This window comes from Myotis myotis, unplaced genomic scaffold (assembly GCF_014108235.1).
Source record: "Myotis myotis isolate mMyoMyo1 unplaced genomic scaffold, mMyoMyo1.p scaffold_m19_p_12, whole genome shotgun sequence".
Lineage (NCBI taxonomy): Eukaryota > Metazoa > Chordata > Mammalia > Chiroptera > Vespertilionidae > Myotis > Myotis myotis.
In genome coordinates this window covers 17,920,026-17,942,274 of record NW_023416316.1, presented here as the reverse complement: position 1 = coordinate 17,942,274, position 22,249 = coordinate 17,920,026, and the positions used below count along the sequence as shown (strand labels likewise).

General features: G+C 43.7%; 1 protein-coding gene across 1 annotated transcript; it reads right to left on the bottom strand.

The window, feature by feature from the left end:
• Positions 1 to 738: 738 nt before the first annotated feature.
• Positions 739 to 19,846, bottom strand: FRRS1L (ferric chelate reductase 1 like). The gene is made up of 5 exons (XM_036330089.1): positions 19,485 to 19,846; positions 11,662 to 11,746; positions 8,997 to 9,135; positions 5,360 to 5,606; positions 739 to 2,115 (listed from the first exon to the last, which is right to left on the bottom strand). The coding sequence occupies exons 1-5, from the start codon at positions 19,720 to 19,722 to the stop codon at positions 1,943 to 1,945; spliced, it is 882 nt and encodes a 293-aa protein (XP_036185982.1). The 5' UTR covers positions 19,723 to 19,846; the 3' UTR covers positions 739 to 1,942.
• Positions 19,847 to 22,249: the final 2,403 nt, after the last annotated feature.

Genomic DNA, 22,249 nt, shown 5'->3' with positions numbered 1-22,249 from the left:
ATTTACAAGGTGGGTGCCTGCATACTCAGTATCTTCACTGCTCAACAACCAGTATAGCTGAGAAGGTGGCGTACAACCCAGCCTTGGCCACGACCAGAGGGCTTAGTTAGGCAGTGGTAGTCAGGTGGAACCAGGGACTTAAGCCACATAAATCCTACGCAGTTCCTTTGCTCACTTGATGTCGTTTAACCACTCCCCACCTACAACGAGGATTATTTCCCCTACATCTCTCAGATGAGCTTGGTGAACTGTGCAATGTCACAGAAATCTCGATGTTTTTCTTCTTTCTGTTCAGCTCAGAATTTGAAAGCTCTCTCCAAAGGTGGACTCTCGCCTCTGACATGAATTCCAAGGATGGCACTAGAAACCACAGTCTCCAGTGTTGTTTAATCAAAAAACCCACAAAGTTGGAACCAGCTTTAAAGCAACGAGGCAAGCCAGAGGACTCCAGAGCTCTACAATGGAAATGCCTCAGCCGCAGAACCACATTCACAGATTCTTTTCTTCTAAATGTGCTGCTAACACAGACATTTGGAACAAAGGAAACTTCGTGTTCCTTTGAAAAAAGGAATTCCATTAAGTCAAAGCATTATTATAAATTATGCTGACTGCCAATCCAATCCACAATTCTGAATGAATAATTTAGGTCAGTGGTCAGCAAACTGCGGCTCTTTGGCCCCTTGAGTGTGGCTCTTCCACAAAATACCACGTGCGGGCGCGCATGTACAGTGCGATTGAAACTTCATGGCTCATGCGCAGAAGTCGGTATTTTGTGGAAGAGCCACACTCAAGGGGCCAAAGAGCCGCACGTGGCTCGCGAGCCACAGTTTGCCAAACACTGATCTAGGTGAATTCACTTTACGGGTCATTTGTCATCTATAATAAAAAAGCATAATATGCTAATTAGACCAGACGTCCTTCTGGAAGACCTTCCGGACGAAGCCGGGGCTGCGAGGGCCAATCCCCTTGCACAAATTTCATGCACTGGGCCTCTAGTTTTCTAATAAAAAAATCTCATCTTAAAAAAGTTTCTATGCCAAATTCCACAATCTGCAAAATGTTGCGTTATTGTCCAAATGCTTTAAATTTTTATTAAGATGATTTGTCTGTTATATTACTGTTTACTGGTAATCATTCTCAGTGTATGTTACTCTGGCAACAGAATAGGCTGTAACCACAGATGAGTACCTTAATTTATAAAACAGTGGTCAAATTCTAACTGCTAACAATGCCCATATTTTCTATCATTAACATAATTTTCATCTTCAGGATCAATCAACTCTGTTTCTAAGCTTTCCAACAGCAATAAAAAAATTGTTTCTCATAGCTACTCACTAATTGAGAAGAAATTTCAAAGAAATATGAACCATTTTCATATCATTGTAATCTCCCCCATTCTTCCCATCAGCGGTGTAATTATCCAAACGCACTTAAGCTTTATGGAAATTTGAAAGTTCTTCTGCCTAAAAGGCTGACTGTGAACTATGTCTATCCAGTGAAGTTCTCTTTAGTAATATTCCAAGTAAGTCTCCTGAGCTGTAGCTGGAAGAGGAGAGGTGCTTTAGGGACATGATCCCATGCCTCGCTCTTTATCTACCTTGCTACCTGTTATCTGACCAAGTCACAAAAAGGCAGCCTTCTGGGTCTCAAACCCCATTCAGTAAGAAGGCAATAATAATATTCATCAAACCAACTCAGAGATATTGTGAAGCTCAAATATGAAAACTTAGAAAAGTTTTAAGTATTTTCCAAAAGTATGGGGTCATTATTAAACAATCCTCTTTGATTAGAAAAGAAGTTTGTTTTTTTCTTCCAAAAAGCTGAAAGCATGAGTCTTTTTTTTTTAAATAATAGAAGCTAAAATCATACTACATATCCTTTAAAAATATATATATACTGAAGACTTTCTAATCCATTGACTGTGTTGGCTTTGCAGCTGCGATTAAGGGGTTCCCATCAATAAGTAGAAAGTCAGGGCAACAATGAGAAGCAAACAGAACGGAGAGGAGAAGGTCTGGTAGGCAGCTGATGGCATAAAAATGTCTTCATACTTGTAAATACTGACAACACGCTCGGAAGTAGGTGGTGAGTCTATATCGTGTCGGGTGATAGAGCCTTTAAAGAAAGAAATGAAAAGGAAGGGGCAATTAAAGAAAAGCACATATTTAAACTGATATATTCAAACAACAGAAAAACAAAACAAAAACCTTTTTGTTGAATACGTAAGCAGTGATTATAAAGATCTGGAATCAGGTATCAGAACTCTCAGCATTCCCTACAATTGTACATATAATGAAGAACATAGGAATTAGTTAAATTTATCCAAAAAGACAAGTTCTCGTGAATCTGCACACCCACCACCAGAATAATGCTATGGGTCTCTCCACGGCACCCCAGTTTTAAGTCTGCTACTTAGTATTGTATGAATGCTTACTTTTAAGGTCTCTAATGAGTTTTATCTTATTAATACCAAATGGAAAACCATACTATGCTTTCAAAGAGCAAGAGCTACTAATTGTTTTCCTCAAATATGTATTTTATATATGAATTATTAACAACCCCTGAATACACTGGACTCCCTTATAGACGAAGCCTCTCTCACTTTGTCTGTGGGACATAAAGTGGTAGCTTGCCCAAGTTGGATGGAATGGTACAGGACATAGGAGGATTAAAATGCCAAATAAATGGTTTTTTTGTTAATCGTCATTGGAGGATACTTTTCCCATTGATTTTTAGGGAGGGTGGATGGAAGGGGGCAGGGGAGAGAGAGAGAGAGAGAGAGAGAGAGAGAGAGAGAGAGAGAGAGAGAGAGAGAGAGAGAGAGAGATCAATGTGAGAAAGACACATCATTTGGCTGCCTCCTACATGTGCTCTGACTGGGGCCGGGGAATTGAACCTGCAACCCAGGTGCATGCCCTTGACTGGAAATCAAACTCACGACCCTTTGGTGAGTAGGCCAGCACTCTAACCATAGAACAACACTGGCCAGGGCCCAAATAAATATTTGAACAGAAAGCTTGTTTTTGACCTGGTTAGAAGTGGAAAGAGGAAAAGGCTGTGTTAAAGGCTACTTCATAAGCTGATTAGAAGTGCCTGACCTCCTAACCCATATGAAATCCATGTGGATGTAAACCCTATGGATAATCCCTATGAAACCTGGGTTAGGGAGACGAAGGCAGATGAGTTCAGAGCAAAGGTCTCCTTGGAAACAGGGCTCAGAGTGAGTGTCTTAAAGGTCCTATCTGCCAGGGAAGCTGAACTGAACTTGACATGTCACTTCCCTGCTCCAGTGTCCATGCTGGCTCCTGTTAGCACAAATCAAACTCCTCAGGTTGGCACGAGATTTTTCTCTCAGCAGATCCCTCACCTCCCCTACCTGACGTCACTTGGGGGTCCCCTGCAGACTCCTAGGCTTAACCAAGCAGTTCTACCTCATGCCTTCCTTAGAGAACTCTAACCCATGCCCCTCTTCAAACCTTAGCTCAGAGTTTATCACCACTGAGAGACCTTAAGAGCATGAAAAGTTTTCATCAATAGAAAGGTGTTAGGCCCTAGCTGGTTTGGCTCAGTGGATAGAGCGTCAGCCTGCGGACTAAAGGATCCCAGGTTCGATTCCGGCCAAGGGCACATGCCCAGGTTGCTGGCTCGATCCCTGGTAGAGGGTGTGCAGGAGACAGCTGATGAATGATTCTCTCTCATCATTGATGTTTCTATCTGTCTCTCCCTCTCTCTTCCTCTCTGAAATCAATAAATTAAAATTTTTTTTAAAGAAGATAGAGAGGTGTTAAGAGGGCGTCCAAGAGACAGGAAAAGCACACGCCTGGCTGTGGGGTAGGAATGGGCCTGTTTTGTTTGGAGACAGTGAGAAGAACAGAAGTCCTGAGTGATCTTACCAAGCAAGGCAGGAAGGCCTGCCCTGCTGGCTATTATGCCAAATGTGTAAGAAGATGAACTGCTGAAGTACAGCACTTTCCAGTTTGTTTTCATCTAATCCTTACAATAATTCTATAAAGTCGAAATTATTATTATCCCCATTTTAGATATAAAGAAATTGGAGTTCAGAATTTAGATAAAGGCTAGATACAGCCACCAAGGGGCAAAACCAATGCACAAACACAACATTTTAGACGCCAAATGCCATCATTTGAAATGAGTTCCTTTCTCTAGGCTAAGATATCAGTAATTTCCCAGGTTACTGAAAGTACTGGAAGACATAATTGCAGATCACTGTTGGTAATCTGGACATACGCAAATGGGAGAATTGTCCCAAAATCTATCTGAAGGCATCCCAATGTTTTTTTCAATTAGAAACAGAAAAACAAGTTTATGAACGCCCCAGACCAATCAATGGAAAAAATTTGAAAGGGGACAGGGGGAGGCAGATCAGACTGGACAATATAGAGTTGATAGGCACACAGTTAAGGAAGACCCAACTCCCAGGAGCCAGAAGAATTCTCACACAAACACTGCAGACAAGTCGCGCCCAGGCTTCTCAGGCCATTAGGCTGATCAGCCAGGAAATGCTGAAGACACAGCGTGACTTGGTTTTAGCAGCTGCTAAAAGGTCTCATGACATCCTCGGGTCTTTGTTGGGGAGATGCTGGAAGAGCCTTGCCCCCCAAAGGAAGGTCAGCAATGGACCAAATCCATGAGGAGCTTGTTAGAAATGCAGAATCCCAGGCCACTGAATTGCATTTTAACGATAAAGGCAGGTGATGTCTACGCAAGTTAAAATGTGAGGCGTAATGGGCAAAATTATAGGATAATTTGGTGGATTTGTGACCATTTGGTGGATTTATGACCATCAGAATAGTCATAAAGTGAGCACACTGAAATGCCTGTCAATCTCTAGCGAAGTCTCCAGAAACCCTTTCCTGCTCAGTGTTTGATTGTTTATATTTAGAGCATAAGGGCTAAGAGTCATCACTGACTTTGGAGCCAGGCAGACCTAGGATTGAATATTAGTTCTCCATTAGTTAGTGGTAGTGCCCTGAGCAAGTTTCTTAGTTTCTAGAGAATCAGAATATAATACCTTTACTTCTCAAGGATGTGGTGAGGAATAAATGGGAGCAGGTGAGAATTAAACACAGCCACACCCCACAAATAGTAGTCAGGTGATCTGTTTCATTCAGCACTTAACTCATCATATGTTATCTTGTATTATTCAAGCTACGCATGTGTATACCTTACCCATTTGCATGTCCGTGTGAATGATAAATCCATTATAACCTGAAGGTAGGATCATATCTCCTTTTTTACAATATTATCACAAGTGCTTATCACTCTCTTGCCCAATAAATAACGAACACCAGGACAGCGGTGTCTAATGTTTAATCCAGATGCCAAAATGCAAGCTTACCCTGAATGGCTGGACCCCAAGCAAACAGATAATACCAACTCAAATGCAGGTCAACAATCGTTTCATCTCTGGGAACATTCACAGGGCGTTTAAATCTGCAGGTGACTCGATTGTTCTCATACACTCCTTCTTCATCTCTGGCAGGATTCCTCTGGATCTCCTTTGCCCACTGGCCTACGTTATAGAAGTGCTGTATGCGGACCCTGCCATTGTCATCATGGACGCAGGCCATGACATCGTCACCACCCTGACATGGAAAATAATGAAGAAAAAAGTCAGCCTTTTGCAAATTTCTCTACTAAAAAAAAATTTCAGCCCCAGCCGTTTGCCTTAGTGAATAGAGCGTTGGCCTGTGGACTGAAAGGTCCTGGGTTCGAATCCGGTCAAGGGCACATACCTCAGTTGCAGGCTTGATCCCCAGCCCTGGTCAGGGCTCTTGTGGGAGGCAACCAATGGATGTGTCTCTCTCACATTGACGTTTCTCTCTCTCTCTCCCGCTCCCTTCCATTCTCTAAAAATCAATGGAAAAATGTCCTCGGATGAGGATTAACAAAAAATAATACAGAAATTTCACTGAGAAATGGATATTCCATTACCTTTGTCATTTGAAATCCCACCCCCAAAATTATTTTAAATGCCATTAAAAAGCTTTCACTAACTGACCAAAGTTAACATCACAATGGCTGACATCAAATGCCTCCTGATATGATATTGAGAAAGGAATATGTCACCAGCTATACCATATTCTTGCCAAAAACACAGAAACTAATCATTAAAAATACAATCAGACAAATTCAAATTGAGGGTCATTCTAAAAAAGAAAAAATTGGCCTATAATAATCAAAAAAGTCATAAAAGACCAAGTTTTTTTTTAAAAGGCTAAGGAACTATTTAATATTAAAGAAGATGAAATATACATGACAACCAATGGTGTGTGTTCCTGGACAGAATCCTGGGTCATAAAATAAAAATTTCCGCCAAAACCGGTTTGGCTCAGTGGATGGAGCATCGGCCTGCGGACTGGGGGGTCCCGGGTTCGATTCCGGTCAAGGGCATGTGCCTGGGTTGCGGGCACATCCCCAGTGGGAGATGTGCGGGAGGCAGCTGATCGATGTTTCTCTCTCATCGATGTTTCTGGCTCTCTGTCTCTCTCCCTTCCTCTCTGTGAAAAATCAATAGAATGTATTTGAAAAAAAAAATTTCCATAAAGAACATTATTGGGACAATTGGCAGCATTTAAAAATGGACAGTGTATTGGATAATACCATCAGATCAATGTTAAACTTCCCGAATTTAATAAGTAAATGGATTTAATCTCCAAAGTTTCCAGTGAATAGTAACAATAATAGTAGTAGCAGTAGAAGCAGTAGAGAGATAAAGCATGTGTGGCAAATGTTATCATTTGTAAAGAAGTTCTGGAACTAGACAGTGGCAATGGTTACACCCTGTGAATATAACTGATGCCACTGAATTGTATACTTTAAAATGGTTAAAATGGTAGATTTTGTGTAATGTACATTTTACCACAATAAAAAAGTTATCAATTGGTGATTCTTCTATTGTACTATCCTTGCAGCTTGTCTGTAGGTTTAAAATTTTTTCAAAATAAGTAAAAAAATGTTAAGGTGTTTATCAATTCTAAGAAACGTTCTACTTTGTGCAGGATGTTGATAATGGGTGAGGCTGAGCATGTCAATGAAAATTTTCTGTACCCGCTATTCAATTTTATTGTGAATCTAAAACTGCTGTAAAAATAAACCCTAACCCTGGCCAATGGCTTATTTGGTTGGAGCCCTGTCCTGTACACCATAAAGGTTGCAGGTCTGATTCCTGGTCAGAGCACATACCCAGGGTACGTGCTCATTCCCTACTCAGGGAGTGTACAGGAGGCGACCAATTGATATTTCTCTTTCACATCAATGTTTCTCTCTCTCTCTTTCTCTCTCTCTCTCTCTCTCTCTCTCTCTCTCTCTCTCTCTCTCTCTCTCTTTTTCATCAATAAACATATCCTCAGGTGAGGATAAAAGTGAGAAAAAGATCTTCAGTTGGGTGAAGATTAAAAAATAATAAAGTCTAATAAAAATAATGCACCATTTCAAAATAAGTTAAAGGCTATTAAAAGGGTTTCCATTTTGCTTTTCCTGTGTATCAAGGTTTGAAAAAAATTTAACCTGTGCTTCTTATTGAAATAATAGAAGAAAAGAGAAACTGGTAATGTAAAAGCCTTTAGGCAGCAAAATGTCAAACATAAAATGTGAATGCTCCTCACTTAACCTCCCAGCTCCGAGCCCCATCATCTTAACAGCTGCACCATGCCTGCAAACGCAGCCCAGGACAGGAAATAATCAGCTGCAACCAGAGCCAGCCCCTCGGTATGGCACATACCTGCTGTTTCACCTATTGACACCCCAGTAGGTGATAAGTGATGTAGATTCTTATTTGCACAATCTTACCAGTGGGACCCCCTGTTGTCTTACTGCCTGGACTGGGAATTGAGGTCACCTCTCCTGGACAAAAAGCCCCGGGAGGTCTGACCGCCTGGACCGTCTCTCCGTTTCCTCCTACCACCCATCTACATCCCATGTCTAATCCATTAGCGAAGCCTATCTGACCTCCAAAACGTATCCAGAATCTGAGCACCTCTCACCACCACCCCTGCCGTAACCCTGGTCTGAGCTGCCCTCCTCTCACTGCCTGGATCTCAAACAGGCCAGGGAAAGAGAAGTGCATGCGCCAGGGTACAGAGGCCTAAGAAAAGTCCTGGCACAGTGAAGTGGCAAATGACGGGGCTACAAAGAAAGGAGGGAAGACGGCAGCAGAGGTGTAGAGAGGAGCAAAGGCAGGAGATGGGCAGCTGCCTGGGTTCCTGGTGCCCTGCCTGTGCCTGGTCACAGTCCTTCCTGAGGTCCAGATGTGTTCTCGCCCAGGAGAACTGTGGAAGACTGAATTGTTAGACCCAATTCTTCAGCCCCCTGTCGTTATATTATACGCCCAGACCTTTGCAGGGCCTCTTGGTAGAGGGAGTGTATATCCCGGCCCCTTCCTTCTGGGCTTGGCTGTGTGACCTGCTTTGGGCAATGGAGTGTTAGCAGCTGTAACACGAGCAGAGGTTGAAATAAGTTTGGATTGCCCTTGCACTCCAGTCTCTGCCACAAAAATAACATGCCTTGGTAGTTGCTGGTTGCAGAATGATTAGGGGGGAAAAAAACTAAATCCAACACATGGACAGGAGCCAAGCCCAGCTGAGCCCCAGCCAATGCACACACATGAGCAACAAATAAATGCTTACTATTAAAAACCATGTAGCTTTGGAGACTTCCCCTGCAGGATGTCTGTGGAAATAGCTGATCAATAGATATGAAACATCTTGTGTTCTCAAAACCAACCCTTCCTTGGTTGTTTAAGCTAGCTTGAATTTATTTTAACTTGCAACCAGAGAGCGACACTAATATACTCATTATACTGCTTTGATGAGTTTCTTTGCTTTGTGATGCTTTGCAAAAGACAACCAAATGCCAGAAATTAGCTTCTTGCATTTAAAAGTGGCAATGGTAGCTTAACCATGCCCATTCTCTAAACTCTAAAGTCACACAGCAAACTAAAGAGAAAAATAAGTTTCTATCATGATGTGTCTCACCATTTTCCTGTCTGAAGAGAAGCCAACTGCTACCCAGCCATCTGTGTCTGCACTCAGCTCAAATTCCACATCGGCCCCTATTATCCGGTAGCTAAGGAAGTAGTCACAGGTCTCTGCATTGCAGCCTGGTTTCCCATATCTATAAGAGACATCAAAACAGACATTACTCAAGAGGATAAAGGGGGTCAAATATATGGTGATGGAAAGAGGTTAGACTCTGAGTGGTGAGCACACAATGGAATATGATGGTAATTATAAAATGCACACCTGAAACTTATGTAATGCTATTAATTAGTGTTACCCCCAATAAACAATAAAAAACAGACATGACTCCTTCATATTCTTATTTAAAATACAATTAAGAGGACATTGATGGATCAGGCAGGATGCTAAGCAACATTACTGAATAAATTGGATCTTTGCTTCAAAAAACAGTTCCCCTCAGTTGGGAGGGACCTCATAGATGACCTGCTTCACTTTATCTGCATATTAAAGGGGCCCAGAGATGGGAAGGTTGCATAGTGAGTCAGTAGCTGCAACAGGACTTGAACCTGCGCCTCCAAACTCCCAGCCAGTGTTCTCTACACTATAGTAGTATCTCTCAAATATTAGTTATTACTGAATTATTTCTGAATCCCTTTTAAATGAGAAAATTCTCCGAGTTAATAATTTAAATTATTTTTGTTAATTAAATGTATACCAATTCTTTCTACTTTAATTTTGCAATTAAATGAACACCAAGTTGCAAATTAAATATAAATATATAAACTACAAAACCAGGAACATTTAAACTGACAGCGTTCATGTGATGGATGATACGGTTTCTCTTAAAGTGAAATTCTGCTCACATACATATGGCATGTCTGACTAGACTGTGCAGCGTCTTTTAACTGAGCATGTTCTATTAATCATGACTCACTCTCTTCCACTTTTATCTGAATTGCTGCAAAACCCTGGCATGAACAATGCACCCACTGAACACCTCATCTGGTATTCACTGAGCATGGATGCATGGTCTATTTATAAAATTTGCCTTTGCTGTATAGGTTCTCATACAATCACAAATTCAGACATGAAAGCATACAGCAGAATAAGGTGTTTCTCCACAAAATCAGATTATGCATACATTGATCTTTTAAAGAAGCACCATTGACATAAAGACACCAATTTATTTTACTTATTTATTTTTAATTTGCCTGAGCAATGTTTTTAAAAAATTAATATTTTTCAATTACAATTGATACTCGATATTATATTAGTTTTCCGTGTACAGCATAGGGTTAGACAGTTACGTAACTTCCAAAGTGATGTCCCTGACAAATCTAGTACCCACCTGCGCCTTACAGTCATTACAATATTATTGACTGTACTTCCTATGCTGCGCTTTACATCCTGGTGACTATTTGGTAACTGCCAATTTGTACTCCTTAATCCCTTCACCTTTTCACCCACTCCCTTCCCATCTGGCAGCCATATGTCTGTTCTTTGTATATATGATCTGTTTCTTTTTTGAAAACAGAAATTTAAATTTTCTTATAGAGGACTTGTGGTCCTTTCAGAACTGACAAGCCCTAGTTTGAGGAACTTTCTTTTTAGGATGACAGAGCGTTGTAGCAATGGGTGTGACCATCTAAATTCAGATGGAAGGTATCTGGAGGAACAAGACACAAACCTACTAAGTGCTGACGGAGGAGGGAGGCAAGGACTCAGCAGGGACTCTGAGCAGCCAGGGTGAGATATAAGCTCCAGACAGCAAGGAACTTGGGTGGAAAAGGTTAAGAACAGCTAAAGGAGGAGTGAATGGGCCCGAAAGGAGGTCACCCTGAAGCCAGCGGGGTACTTCCTTCACTTCTCAAAAATATCCCTTAGTCACCAGAATTATACATTAAAGGCCATTTTCCTTAATATTAGTATTATTGGATTATTTTTATTCCTTAGAATGTTCTGGTAATCCAAAGAAAGCTCAAAACCCCTATAATTCAGTCCCATCCACCCCACCCCTCCCACCCCCCGCACCGCCCATAGATCTTGAGCAATGGACCAAAAAAATATAAATCAGAACTTTAGAACAGTGATCAAAAAAATCTTTACTTAAGGACAATTTGTTTCAGAAAATAAAAAATTCAAAGGAAGTTTTCCAACAAAACAGAGCTATCTTTGTGGGAGGCCCACTGTCTCTACTACTGTTTTCTAGCTCTAGCCCATCATGTCATGATAGGATACTATTAATAATCATGGGAGGCCTCAACACACGAGACAACAAGTGCTTAATGACTAGTTGGTATCATACAGATATCAATATACCATGACTATTTATTTGAAAAGGAATTGGGTATCAGACATGTTTATCATTGTCTGTCCTGGCCATGCCCCCCCCCCCATAAATGTGGACATATTCTGTGTCATGTGATTCTTCTTCAGACAGCCAATTGGTTAGGAACAGACACTGGTGCCAATGGCAGCACAGTCAAAGTGAAGAATGTTCCAGTGTCCCAGGCCTTGAAGACTGAAAACTGGGGTGGCCATCAGAGCAGCCATATCCCTGCCAAAGGTCTGAAGGGGTATAGGCCCCTGGTTAGAATGGACTGCATGCAATTTCAATTCTATCCTGAGAAGTAAAGCGACGTCTCAGTCTTAGAGTTATCCAATGCACAGGTCTACCAACCTAAAGCATCCCTTAGTTTTACCACAGTCATCCACTTTGATTTTGGCAAATGGATCCACAGGAGGAGCAGTAGGGAAAGGGTAACCTGGACAGTGAGAATAAATAATGGTTAGAAAGTCCAGTAACAACTTTTTCAATGAGAATTTAAAAAAGTACATTTACTATTTTCTATCACACCCATCTAAATATAGATATAAGGCCTCAGAAAAGGGCCCTGGGTAAGCCTAATCACCCTCTTCATGAGGGGAGAATACAGGGTACACATCTTTGAACTGAGCCTTACATGTTAGCTGAGAATAAGTGACTTTTCCCTCATTTTACAGGCAAGGAAACTGAGGCCCTGAGAGGGGGCATAATTTCATATGAACACAGGCTCACCACTGTGACCCGGGAGCTTAAAAACCACAGTTTTAACTCAATAGACATGCTCTAAGAGGAAAAAAAAATAGCCCTGGCCGGTGTGGCTCAGTTGGTTGGGCATTATCCTGTGCACCCAAAGGTCACCGGTTTGATTTCTGGTCAGGGAACATGCCCAAGTTGCAGGTTTGATCTCTAGTCAGGGTGTGGCAACCCACTGATGTTTCTCTCTCACATCGATGATTCTCTCTGTCTCTCCCTCTCCCTTTCTCTCTCTCTAAAATCAATGAAAATATACTTAAAAAGTTAACAATGACCCACTTATATATTCAGTACTAGAGGTTTTCCATTTATATATGTGATAATAGAATTTTTCCATCACTGTGAACTTCCATTTTTCATTAAGCTGCATATAACATTTTCATATTTCACTAAATTCTTTACACACATCATTTCTAACAGCTGTGTATTTTTCTTGTAACATTACTTGGCATCATAATGCATTAAACCGTACATTGAAGGGCAAGCCTGCATTATGCTTCCAGTTTGTAACAAAAATAATTTTCTCCTAGACCCGTGGTCGGCAAACTGCGGCTCTCGAGTCACATGTGGCTCTTTGGCCCCTTGAGTGTGGCTCTTCCTAAGCCTTAGGAGTACCCTAATTAGGTCAATAACAATGCGCCTAACTATATAGCTTAAGTTTAAAAAATTTGGCTCTCAAAAGAAATTTCAATCGTTGTACTGTTGATATTTGGCTCTGTTGACTAATGAGTTTGCCGACCACTATCCTAGACTGTTTCCTCGGTGTACGAAGGAACCAAGTGTGATTCATCTTGTATTCTATGCCCAGCATCATGCCTAGCACTGGCCACTGAATAAATGATTGACAAATGAATAAATAAAATCACCCTATAACATTAGGAAAGTAAATACACATTTTAAAAAATTACTGTTTATTAGTTTTTCTTTTCTCATTATTTTGATGTCCTTTCTTTTTTATTTGTAATTTTTTTAAGTGAGATTCTGTTTATTTGGTTCTATTAATTATCCTTTAAGGGAAAAAAAAGCCACTGGACTGCATTTTCCTGGCACACAGCTGTGCATTTTGGACAGGGGTGGGGTACCTTTTTTCTGCCTAGGGCCGTTTGGATATTTATAACATCATTTGCGGGCCATACAAAACTTAAAAGATTAGCCTGCTCTATTTGGTCAAACATTTAATTAACTCACCCCTAATACCTTGGCAAGGCCTGCCTGAGATGAGATTTTTTGTTTTTCTCTTTATATTGAACTGCTGAGTGCTACAAACTATGCTGAGCTCTTCATAGAATGTTTTTCCTCCTATTTCTCACTACGGTGCTGTCCCAGGAGGGTGACAGGCCCTGATTCCACGAGGAAGGCTCGGGAACTGCATTCGGGAGTCCCCTGGACTCGCCCTACATGTGCCTACGCTGGCTGTTCCTGAGGTGTTTCCTTTATAACAAAACGATACTATTTGTAGGTACAGTGCTGTCCTGAGTTCTATGAGACATTCCAGTGGGTGCCCCTGAATTGGTAGCCAGTTGGTCTGAATTGAGGACAGTCTTTCTGTGGGCCACCCTTTACCTTGTGATAACTCTGGGTCATTAATACCAGAAATAAACTTCAGTATACTCGTTGGGGTTGGCATCAGAATATAAGCACATTTTACAATATTACAAATTTTGCTGGAATTAAATGATCTATTTTGCATAAAATAAGTTGGGACTATGTGCCAGTATCTAAGATCCTGCTAGGTTGCAAAAAGTTTTTTATGTTCCCAAGACCATTATCCTAAAACTCTAGCATGACTAACTGGTAAGATCATTACCAAAAGTGCCTACAAGCAGAACCTGGATCTAAAGTTCAGGTTCCAGCCCTAGCCGGTTTGGCTCAGTGGTTGAGCATTGGCCTGCAGACTGAAGGGTCCTGGGTTCGATTCTGGTCAAGGGTATGTACTTTGTGTGTTCTGGATTTCATTTCGTTTTTAAGTTTCATGCTGTGACCTTTGACCAACCTCCCTGTCCTTAGCAAGCATATCGAAGCCTTTTAGTTGATGATTGTCTGTGTTTCATAAAATGCAGCCATAAATATTTTTATTAGTAACAATTGGAATGGCATGACAACAGAGGTAAATAGCCAACTGGAAATAGTATTGATTATAAGCAATCATCTACCACAAGACCACCAGGAGGTACGACCCTGGGAGCTACTGCATTCTTCATCCCTTTGTCTCGTCAATTATTAGTCCCTGAGTTATACTATTGCAAAAAGTACTGCAACAGGTGTCCGGTAGCAGAGAATAATTTGTGCTACATTCTGGGCCGTCTGTCCCCTGTGGCTCAATCTTCCCGGAAGGAAATTGCCATATAATAAATTCTGTTACAGTCTATGAAGTTGCCTGCCGGTCTAAAGAACCCTCTCGCTTGGGTGGCTGTTACACCTTTGCCCCACCATCAGACACGGGGTTTCTACCTGGATATTCCATAAGCACATCGATTCCATAGCCCAAAACTGAGCTCCCCCACCTCCCAAATGCTCTTCCTCCTACGTTTCCTGTCTCCGTGAAGAATGCCACCACCCACCACAGTCTTCCAACCCTGAAACTGTAGTCCTGGGTTTCTCCACCTGCTATCTATACTCACCCACCATTCTTCTATTCCCACCCTAGAAACCAGAGCCTGCCCTTTCATGCTGTACCATCGCCTATCTGATCCCCCCACCTCCCTCCCACTTCTCCCCCCACCTCCCATCTTTCTAAAATGGGAAACTGATCTTGTCACAATACTGTTTAAAGACCTTTATTGGTTACGCCCCCCCCCCCCCGCCCCCCGGTCCCCACCATTCTTTCTTTCCTACACTTACTTGTCTGCCTTGGTCTTGAGATACATAGGTTAGAACCCCCAGACACGGCCAGTTCTTCCTTCTCCCTTTACATTGTCCATCCCCCATTTTTCACTACTGGTTTTGGGGTTTTGTTTGTTTTTGCTTGTTCCTTTCCCTCCATTTTGGTAGCTTTTTTAAATGTTTTTACTGATTTTTGGAGAGAGAGGAAGGGAGAAGGACAGAGACATAGAAACATAGATGAGAAACATCATCAATTGGCTGCCTCCTGCATGCCCCTCCTCCTCCGACTGGGGATCAAATCCGAAACCCAAGCATGTGCCCTGACTGGGAATCGAACCCCCCCTTGGTTCATGGGTCAATGCTCAACCACTTAGCCACACCGGCTGGGCTTCGTGCTATTTTTTTTCTTTTTCACTAAAATAAAAACTTGGATTGAGACCAAATAATATTGGTTTAGGGCACCTCCCCACTTTCCTTCTCACATGTGCCCTGTAAAACCTTCCAATAACTGCTCTGTTGTGGAGAACAATTAAGCCACTTTTTCTCCCTTCGGATATTCCTGTAATACAAGAGGTACTTATTTTCGTGGTTTTTTTTTTTTTTTCAGGTTCTCAATATGGTTTTGTGGTTTCCATCCCTGTGTTATTCACAGATACTATCTATCCCTTTCCTGTAATCCCTTGAGCCTGTTTTGCCATCCTCCACTGAGTGGTTAATGGCTTCTGGTTTGCTACTTATCGCCTCTAATGAACTGCTTGGATCACAGCTCTCAGGTATTAATTTAGTCCTTGAGTCCTTGATATTTTAACCAGAAATTATCCGTCCAAATCTCTGAGAGCCACTGCATCAGCATCTGTCTCTTTCTGGACTGCGTGAGTCATCGTTTCCGCTCAGCAGAGTCACATCATGAAGGAAAGCTGTCCTGGGACTTTGGAAAATGGAAAGCTCCACACACACACGTGGAGCCTGTTTAGCAAAGCGTTCGTCAAGGCATTCCTCCACTCAGCAGCCTGCGGTTCTCCACTGCCTCCCTACCAATGCCAAACCCCTCTTCTCCAGTCCACTCATAAAAGTACCCCATCCCGCCTGTCCCTCTGCATTTCCTAGCACGTCAACAGGGACCCTCCATTCCAGGCAGGCCAGACAGCTTGCACACCTTTTTCATAAAGTCGGTCAACAATCCCATACAGCTCTCTGCGGCTTCCTGGCTGTGTGACTTTAGCTAAGATATCTAAATTTTCTGTGGGTCAGTTTTCTTCGCTCGAAAGTGGAGAAAATTGTAGTATCAAAGCCAGAGTATTGCTGTAAAGAGTAAAGCTAATATGTAAAAGGTACTTAAAATAGTGCCTGGCACAGTAGGAAGCACTTACTAACAATTAGCTCCAATTAGTGTCATTATTGGGCTAGAAGATTCATGGTGGATACAAAGATAAATTAGATATAGATTATCTTTAAAGATACAGATTATTTTTATAAATTACTTACCTTTTTTGGGGCTTTGTTTTATTTTTCTATCAGTAAAAGATTCAGGGATCATAAGCTATCTCCTGCCCATAAAAAGTATACATACAGTGTTTCTACTTTTTCTTTTTTCACCAAGCAAGATGATACTATATTTGTTCAAACCAAAGAACAAATGAAGAGATACTATAAATGAAAAAGTGTGTGTGTGTGTGTGTGTGTGTGTGTGTGGTCTTTTTAGTCTCAGATAGTAACTGTCTATGCATCTCAAAGGGGCAAAGCATGGCGGTAACATTTGCATCCCAAATGTTTATGTGTAGGGTGATGAATTATGTTGCTGCATACAATATGCAGTCGATGTAGGAAGAATATAAGCAGATGAAGGGAACTCTGCCCTTCCAGGCCCTGCTCTTCTCTCTACTGCCTCACCAGCTCTTTCCCAAGATAGGAAAAACTGTGGTCTGAACTACGTGGACAGGAGCTCATTGACTGGGCCATGTCTTACAAGTTACTGTGCCTGGAAGATAGCAACCAAGTATGGTGTTGTCCCCTTTTCCTTCCTATACAGGCCATGGCCCCAAGGGCAGGCCAGCTACCATCACCCATGTGGCTGTGGAAAGACTCAGGGTCTGTTCCTCAGCCCTGGCCTGTGGATCTCAGCAGCTGGGAGAAGAGAGCAGGAGGCTAGCTTTACTTGGGACTTAACCCTAAGCCAACACCCAGCTCAGTTTTTTGTGTGTGTGTGTTGTTGTGTTTTTTTTTGTTTTGTTTTGTTTTTTGAGAGAACAACCAGAATGGGCTATTTAGCCATAATCGTGGTAATTTGTTTTACATTCTACTGTTGTTCTAATACTATATAGATTCTGGCTAAGAACCTCAAGATAAAGAGGGATGCTTGGTAAGATTCAAGTCCTAAGACTCTATTCAAACTTCTGGCTGCACATGCAGAATGGGTGAGAGGGGCAAGCACACTGGGGATCTGTATACACACTGCATGCCCTGCTGCCCCTGTGCAGTCACCTCACCTAAATGTCCTCCCTCTTCTGTCTCACCAAAGCCTTTCATACTTCCCAGCTCACTCTATAAAGCCTTCACATGGCTGCAGCCCACCTGATGTCCATGTTCATAAAACTGTCTGGGTTGCACAACTAACCTTATTCTCTCTGTAGATACAAACTGACATAGAGCATCTGACCTTGTTCTTCATTTGTTAGGTCCATGTGCCCCATGAGAATATAAGCTTTCATGTGCCACATCTGAGTTACCCGGCAGTGTGATAGGCTGACTAGGAACAGAATAAATATGTTTTAGATGCATTCAGAAGCAGATGGACTTTGGGATATTTATTCTTTTCCAGAGTAACAGATTCTGCATCTGCTTGTTGTGCTCCCCCGGCCTCCCTTCCCCCTATTCTCTCCTCCCTAGCCACATGGCTACCCAGCTAGAACACTACACTTCCCAGCCTCCTTTGCAGCTAGGTCATATAATTACGTTCTTGACCAAAGGAATGTGAGCAGTAGTGATCTGTACAACCAGCCTAAGAGGAAACTGCTTGCCCTGAACTTCCTTTCTTCTCCTTTCCTCAAGCTTGAACAGGACATGCAAGCAACTCAACTTCCACACAGAGGAGGACAAAGTCTTAGGAGATGATGGAGCAATCAGATGGAAGGAACCTGAGTCCGTGAATGACCTTGTAGATCAGAGCTGTCCCACCAGCTCAGACCAGCCTGACTCATGTGAGACAAACCATCTTACTTAAGCCACTGTATATTGAGGACTCTGTTTCAGCAGTTAAGCCTCTGCCCAACTAATACATTTTCCCAAATCCATTCTCTCCATCTTCCTTAATACAATAATTCCAATTTGTTAATTGGACTTATTACTTCCCAGCTAGAAGGCTACACATCCCAGCCTCCTTTGCAACTATGAGTGACCACATGACTAAGTTGTGGCTAAGCAGGATTGTTATATGGGACTTCGGCATCATCTCCTTACAGTCAGTGATCTTCTTCCCACTTCCTCTTTCCTACCGCCTGGAGAGTGAATGTAATGGCTGGAGATCATGCAGCCATTTCGGCCCATGAAGTCACACGCTAGGAATTGTGAAGAAGCAGACCACCAGGACCCAGGGTCTCTGATGACCGGTTCTGGACTGCCTACTTCCAGATTTCTGTATATGACAGAGAAACTTCTATCTTATTTAAGCTACTCATCTCTATTTGGTGTAGGCAGCTAAACCTAATCCTCAGCAACAGATATAGCATATATATATATATATATATATATATATATATATATATATATATACACACACATACACATATATATATATAAAATTTTACTATTCCTTTTAGCAGAAGAAAATGAAAATGACTACTTTCCAAATGGCAGGGAAAAAGAGGCCAGCTTCCCTTCCTTCTGAGCAGAATCAGTGGCTTTGTGCTCACTGAAGCATCCCCGCGGGGAGGTCTATGGCTGACAAACCACAGTCTCTGGGCCCAGCAGGCCCCACAATGGTGGCTCACACCAGGGGACCCTAGCAGGCCGGGTAGAAAAGGAGTGGGATGGAGGCGGGGAAGGGGCAGTGACCCAGCGCTGACGGGGAGTGGTGATGGGGGGTGGGGGTGCGCTGGGTACAGAACACTGAGAGGTCAGGGCGCTTGCCTTTGCAAATCTAGGTCAATACTCGCGGGGAGGAAATAAGGCAGCATCTCTTTTAAGTCTGGATTTCTGCTTTCCACCGGCTGCTCCAATCTCACACAGCCCAGGCCAGATGGCAGCCCCCTCCCCCCAACTTCCTCCCTTCCCCCCCCCCCCCCCACACACTCCCGACCCCTGACCGAGAGGGTGGAGGCCAGGTGCTGAACACCGGGGCAGCCCACCTGTCCGCAGCTTCGCAGGACTCGGCTGGCACCCTCCCTCGCCCGGCCTCAGTCTCCCCACCTGGAAAGCGGACAGCTCTGCGGGCCCCTTCACCAGGCGGATGGGGTCTGAGCCCTGCGCTCTCTGCCCGGCCTCGCCTCGGCTGCGCCAAAGCTGCCTCCATTCGCGTCCTTTCCAACTCCCCACCCTCGCTCCCGCCCCCGCCCCCGTCCCCCAGCCGGGTCTCCCCTCCGCCACCCCGCACCTCCCAGCCTCACCTTCCTCCGACAGGTAGCGCAGGTCGTAGAACTCCCCGGCGAAGGTGCCGTAGGAGGAGTCGTGGCGCCGCACCGCTTCGTCGGCGCCCGCGTCGCCCCGCACGCGGCCTCGGGGTCCCCGGCCGCCCGGCCCCGCGCCGTCGTCCCCGGGGCTGGCGGCACAGGCGGCGGGCCCCGCCAGCAGCAGCCAGAACAGCGGCGCCCAGACCCCCCGGCTCGGCCCCGGCGGCCGCGCCATCGCTGCGCACCGAGCCCTCAGCCGGGCCGCCCTGGCCGCTGCGGGGGCGCCGCGGGCGCGGGGCCGGGACCTCGCCGCCTCCGCCGCCTCCGCCGCCGCCAGCCCGCGCCGGCCCGTCCCCCGCCCGCAGCCCGCGCAGCCGCGGAGCCGCCTCGGTCTGCGCATCCTCGCCGGGGCCGCCGCCCCCCGTTTCCCTCCCAGCCTCTCCTCTCGCTCCCCCGTCCTTCCTCCCGGCCTCCCCGCTGCTCCTCCCCGCCCTGCGCGTGTCTCCCGCGGACGCAGAGGTGGCCCCTCTGCACCTGCTCTTTAGACCGCAGTCCTCAGCTCAGCAGCTCAGCATCCCCAGTTTGTGAGCGTCACTAACCGCGCCGCGCTGCAGGCTCGGGAGTCAGGGTCTGCATTTCACCGGCGTCCCCCAGAGACCCCGAGTGCTCGCCCAGGTTTAAGAAGGTTTACCTGGGACACACCTGGGCAGAACTGCTGCCTCCCCCACCTTGTTCAGACACCTTTTGGTTTATGAAGGGTGTCCCAAAAATTCACGCAAGAAGTGATTTTGATAGAAAACACAGGTTTATAATTAAAAATTGTCAATTTTTTATTGATCCATAAAGTATACAGTATAGGGTTATGTATGGAATAGCACATCGGGTATGCTGGCACATATGCAAAGCCGTGGTCTTCATTGGTCTTCATTGTCCCTGCTCCTGGGCCATAATTGGTACTTGGTAATGCTTATCAAATTGAAGGGATTGAAATCAAAGGGCAACAGATATTAGAATCTGATGCAATAAACCAAGTAAAATTAGGCTTTTGTTTTTTGTTGTTGTTGTTAATGCTCCCACAAAATTCAAATCTTGCGTGCATTTTGGGACACCCTTTATAAAGCACTGCCTGTACCCATGATGTCTTGGCATCATCACAGGAGGAAGTTGAAATAGCAAGATCCCCACTCTAGGTGAACTGAGTTAGGTGCTCAGAGCCAGGGGACACCAGAGCCAGCTCCTTGGGCTGGATGCACCTGCTTCCCCTCCAGACATTTGGAGTGTGTAACCCTCAGAGGCTGCTGGGGACTTTGCATAACCCGACCCCTTCAAAGCGAGGCAGCCGGTGTACTCTGGTTCCCCCGCAGCAAGCTTTGTACCAGGCCTGATGGCCACGCTGAATGCTCAGCTCTCTCAAATCCGTTCCTGCCGCTTGCAATTCCCTTTGGTTGTTTACTCAGCCATCCCTGTATTCACACCAAGCACTTAACTGCGTGCCAGTTCCCGGAGTTCACCTCTAATGGTGGTTTTGGAGTGATAACATATTCAAACCAAGCTGTCTTCCGTTAGAAAACACTGACACAGTTCTTTTTATGATGGTACTGCAGAGTCAGCATTTTTGCCTGCTTTTTCTTTTTTTTTCTGTTATATTTTCTTGCATAAACAAATAAAATAATGATGGAGACAGAAAAGCACAGAGAGGTTCCAAATGCAGGCCCAGATGTCCGCTTGTGTGGAGTGGTGATAGTGACCTCCATGATGACGAGGGGGTTTAAATCAGATAAAATAGGTAAGAATGAACAGGGTTCCAGGCTACCAGTGGCATGAATGAACACATAAGATTGCAAAATACAAACATTCAAAAAGAAACTAGTGACTGCAGGGGAGATGGGAGATAGTGCTGGTGTGGAAATAGTGAAAAGTGCTGTGAGACTCAGAGGTCAAGTGTTTGCTCTTGGGTATCAGCTGACATTGTCGGGGGATGTTCAGTTAGAGCTTAAACCTGCTTATCCTGACGGGTGAATCAGGTATAATTCATGAAACCCTTCGGCTTCTCGAGGTCTCCCAATAGACCAGCTGTTGCAAGAAGTCAGATTTATTGCTTGAAAAAGGTAAGATGAACTACAACTATTTAACAATCAAAACAAAGAGACTTCGTCCCAAAAAACAGCTTTGTAATGTATAAAATTCTAAACTACAAAAAAGGCAATCAATTGAAAAATCTATAAACATGTAATGCTAAAAAAACAAAACAAAAAAACAAAACACAGAACACCAAAACCCTACTTCTTAAAAATTGAAATTCCTTTCTTTTCTTCTCCTGTTCACCAGGGAAGGTATAATCAGTTTTAAATTGATCAACATTTAGAAAAAGACCCACAACAAACCAAAAACAAACACATTTCTGATTTCAGTGTTGATTCTCTGGTTTGGGAACCTGAGCTTGCTATCTATTGCTGTTTTATTCCCCTTTTATTCTCTTTTGTTCACATTTTCTGGGAGGAAACTTTCCCTGAATATTCTGAGACCACTGGCTGAGCAAGAGCCAGCTACTCACACAAGGACCTAGAGATGAACCTGAGCTTAATTTCACTTTTAGAAGAAACCACCTTTATTTTTATTTTCTCTTCTCGTCAAAGCCACTTCACTAAAACAACTTTTTTTCCCCGTTATAAAAATTCCCCAAATCAGTGCTGCATCTCAGTATCTGACCTGTAATGGATGTGCCCATGCTCTGTCTAGTAATAAATGTGATTTTTCCATTT

Coding starts and splice junctions, on each gene's coding strand:
- FRRS1L (XM_036330089.1), bottom strand. CDS start 19,722: ATGGCGCGGCCGCCGGGGCCGAGCCGGGGGGTCTGGGCGCCGCTGTTC. Junction 9,136..11,661: donor AAAACTAAGGGATGCTTTAG/GTTGGTAGACCT, acceptor TGTCTCTTATAG/ATATGGGAAACCAGGCTGCA. Junction 5,607..8,996: donor TCTCTTCAGACAGGAAAATG/GTGAGACACATC, acceptor TTTCCATGTCAG/GGTGGTGACGATGTCATGGC.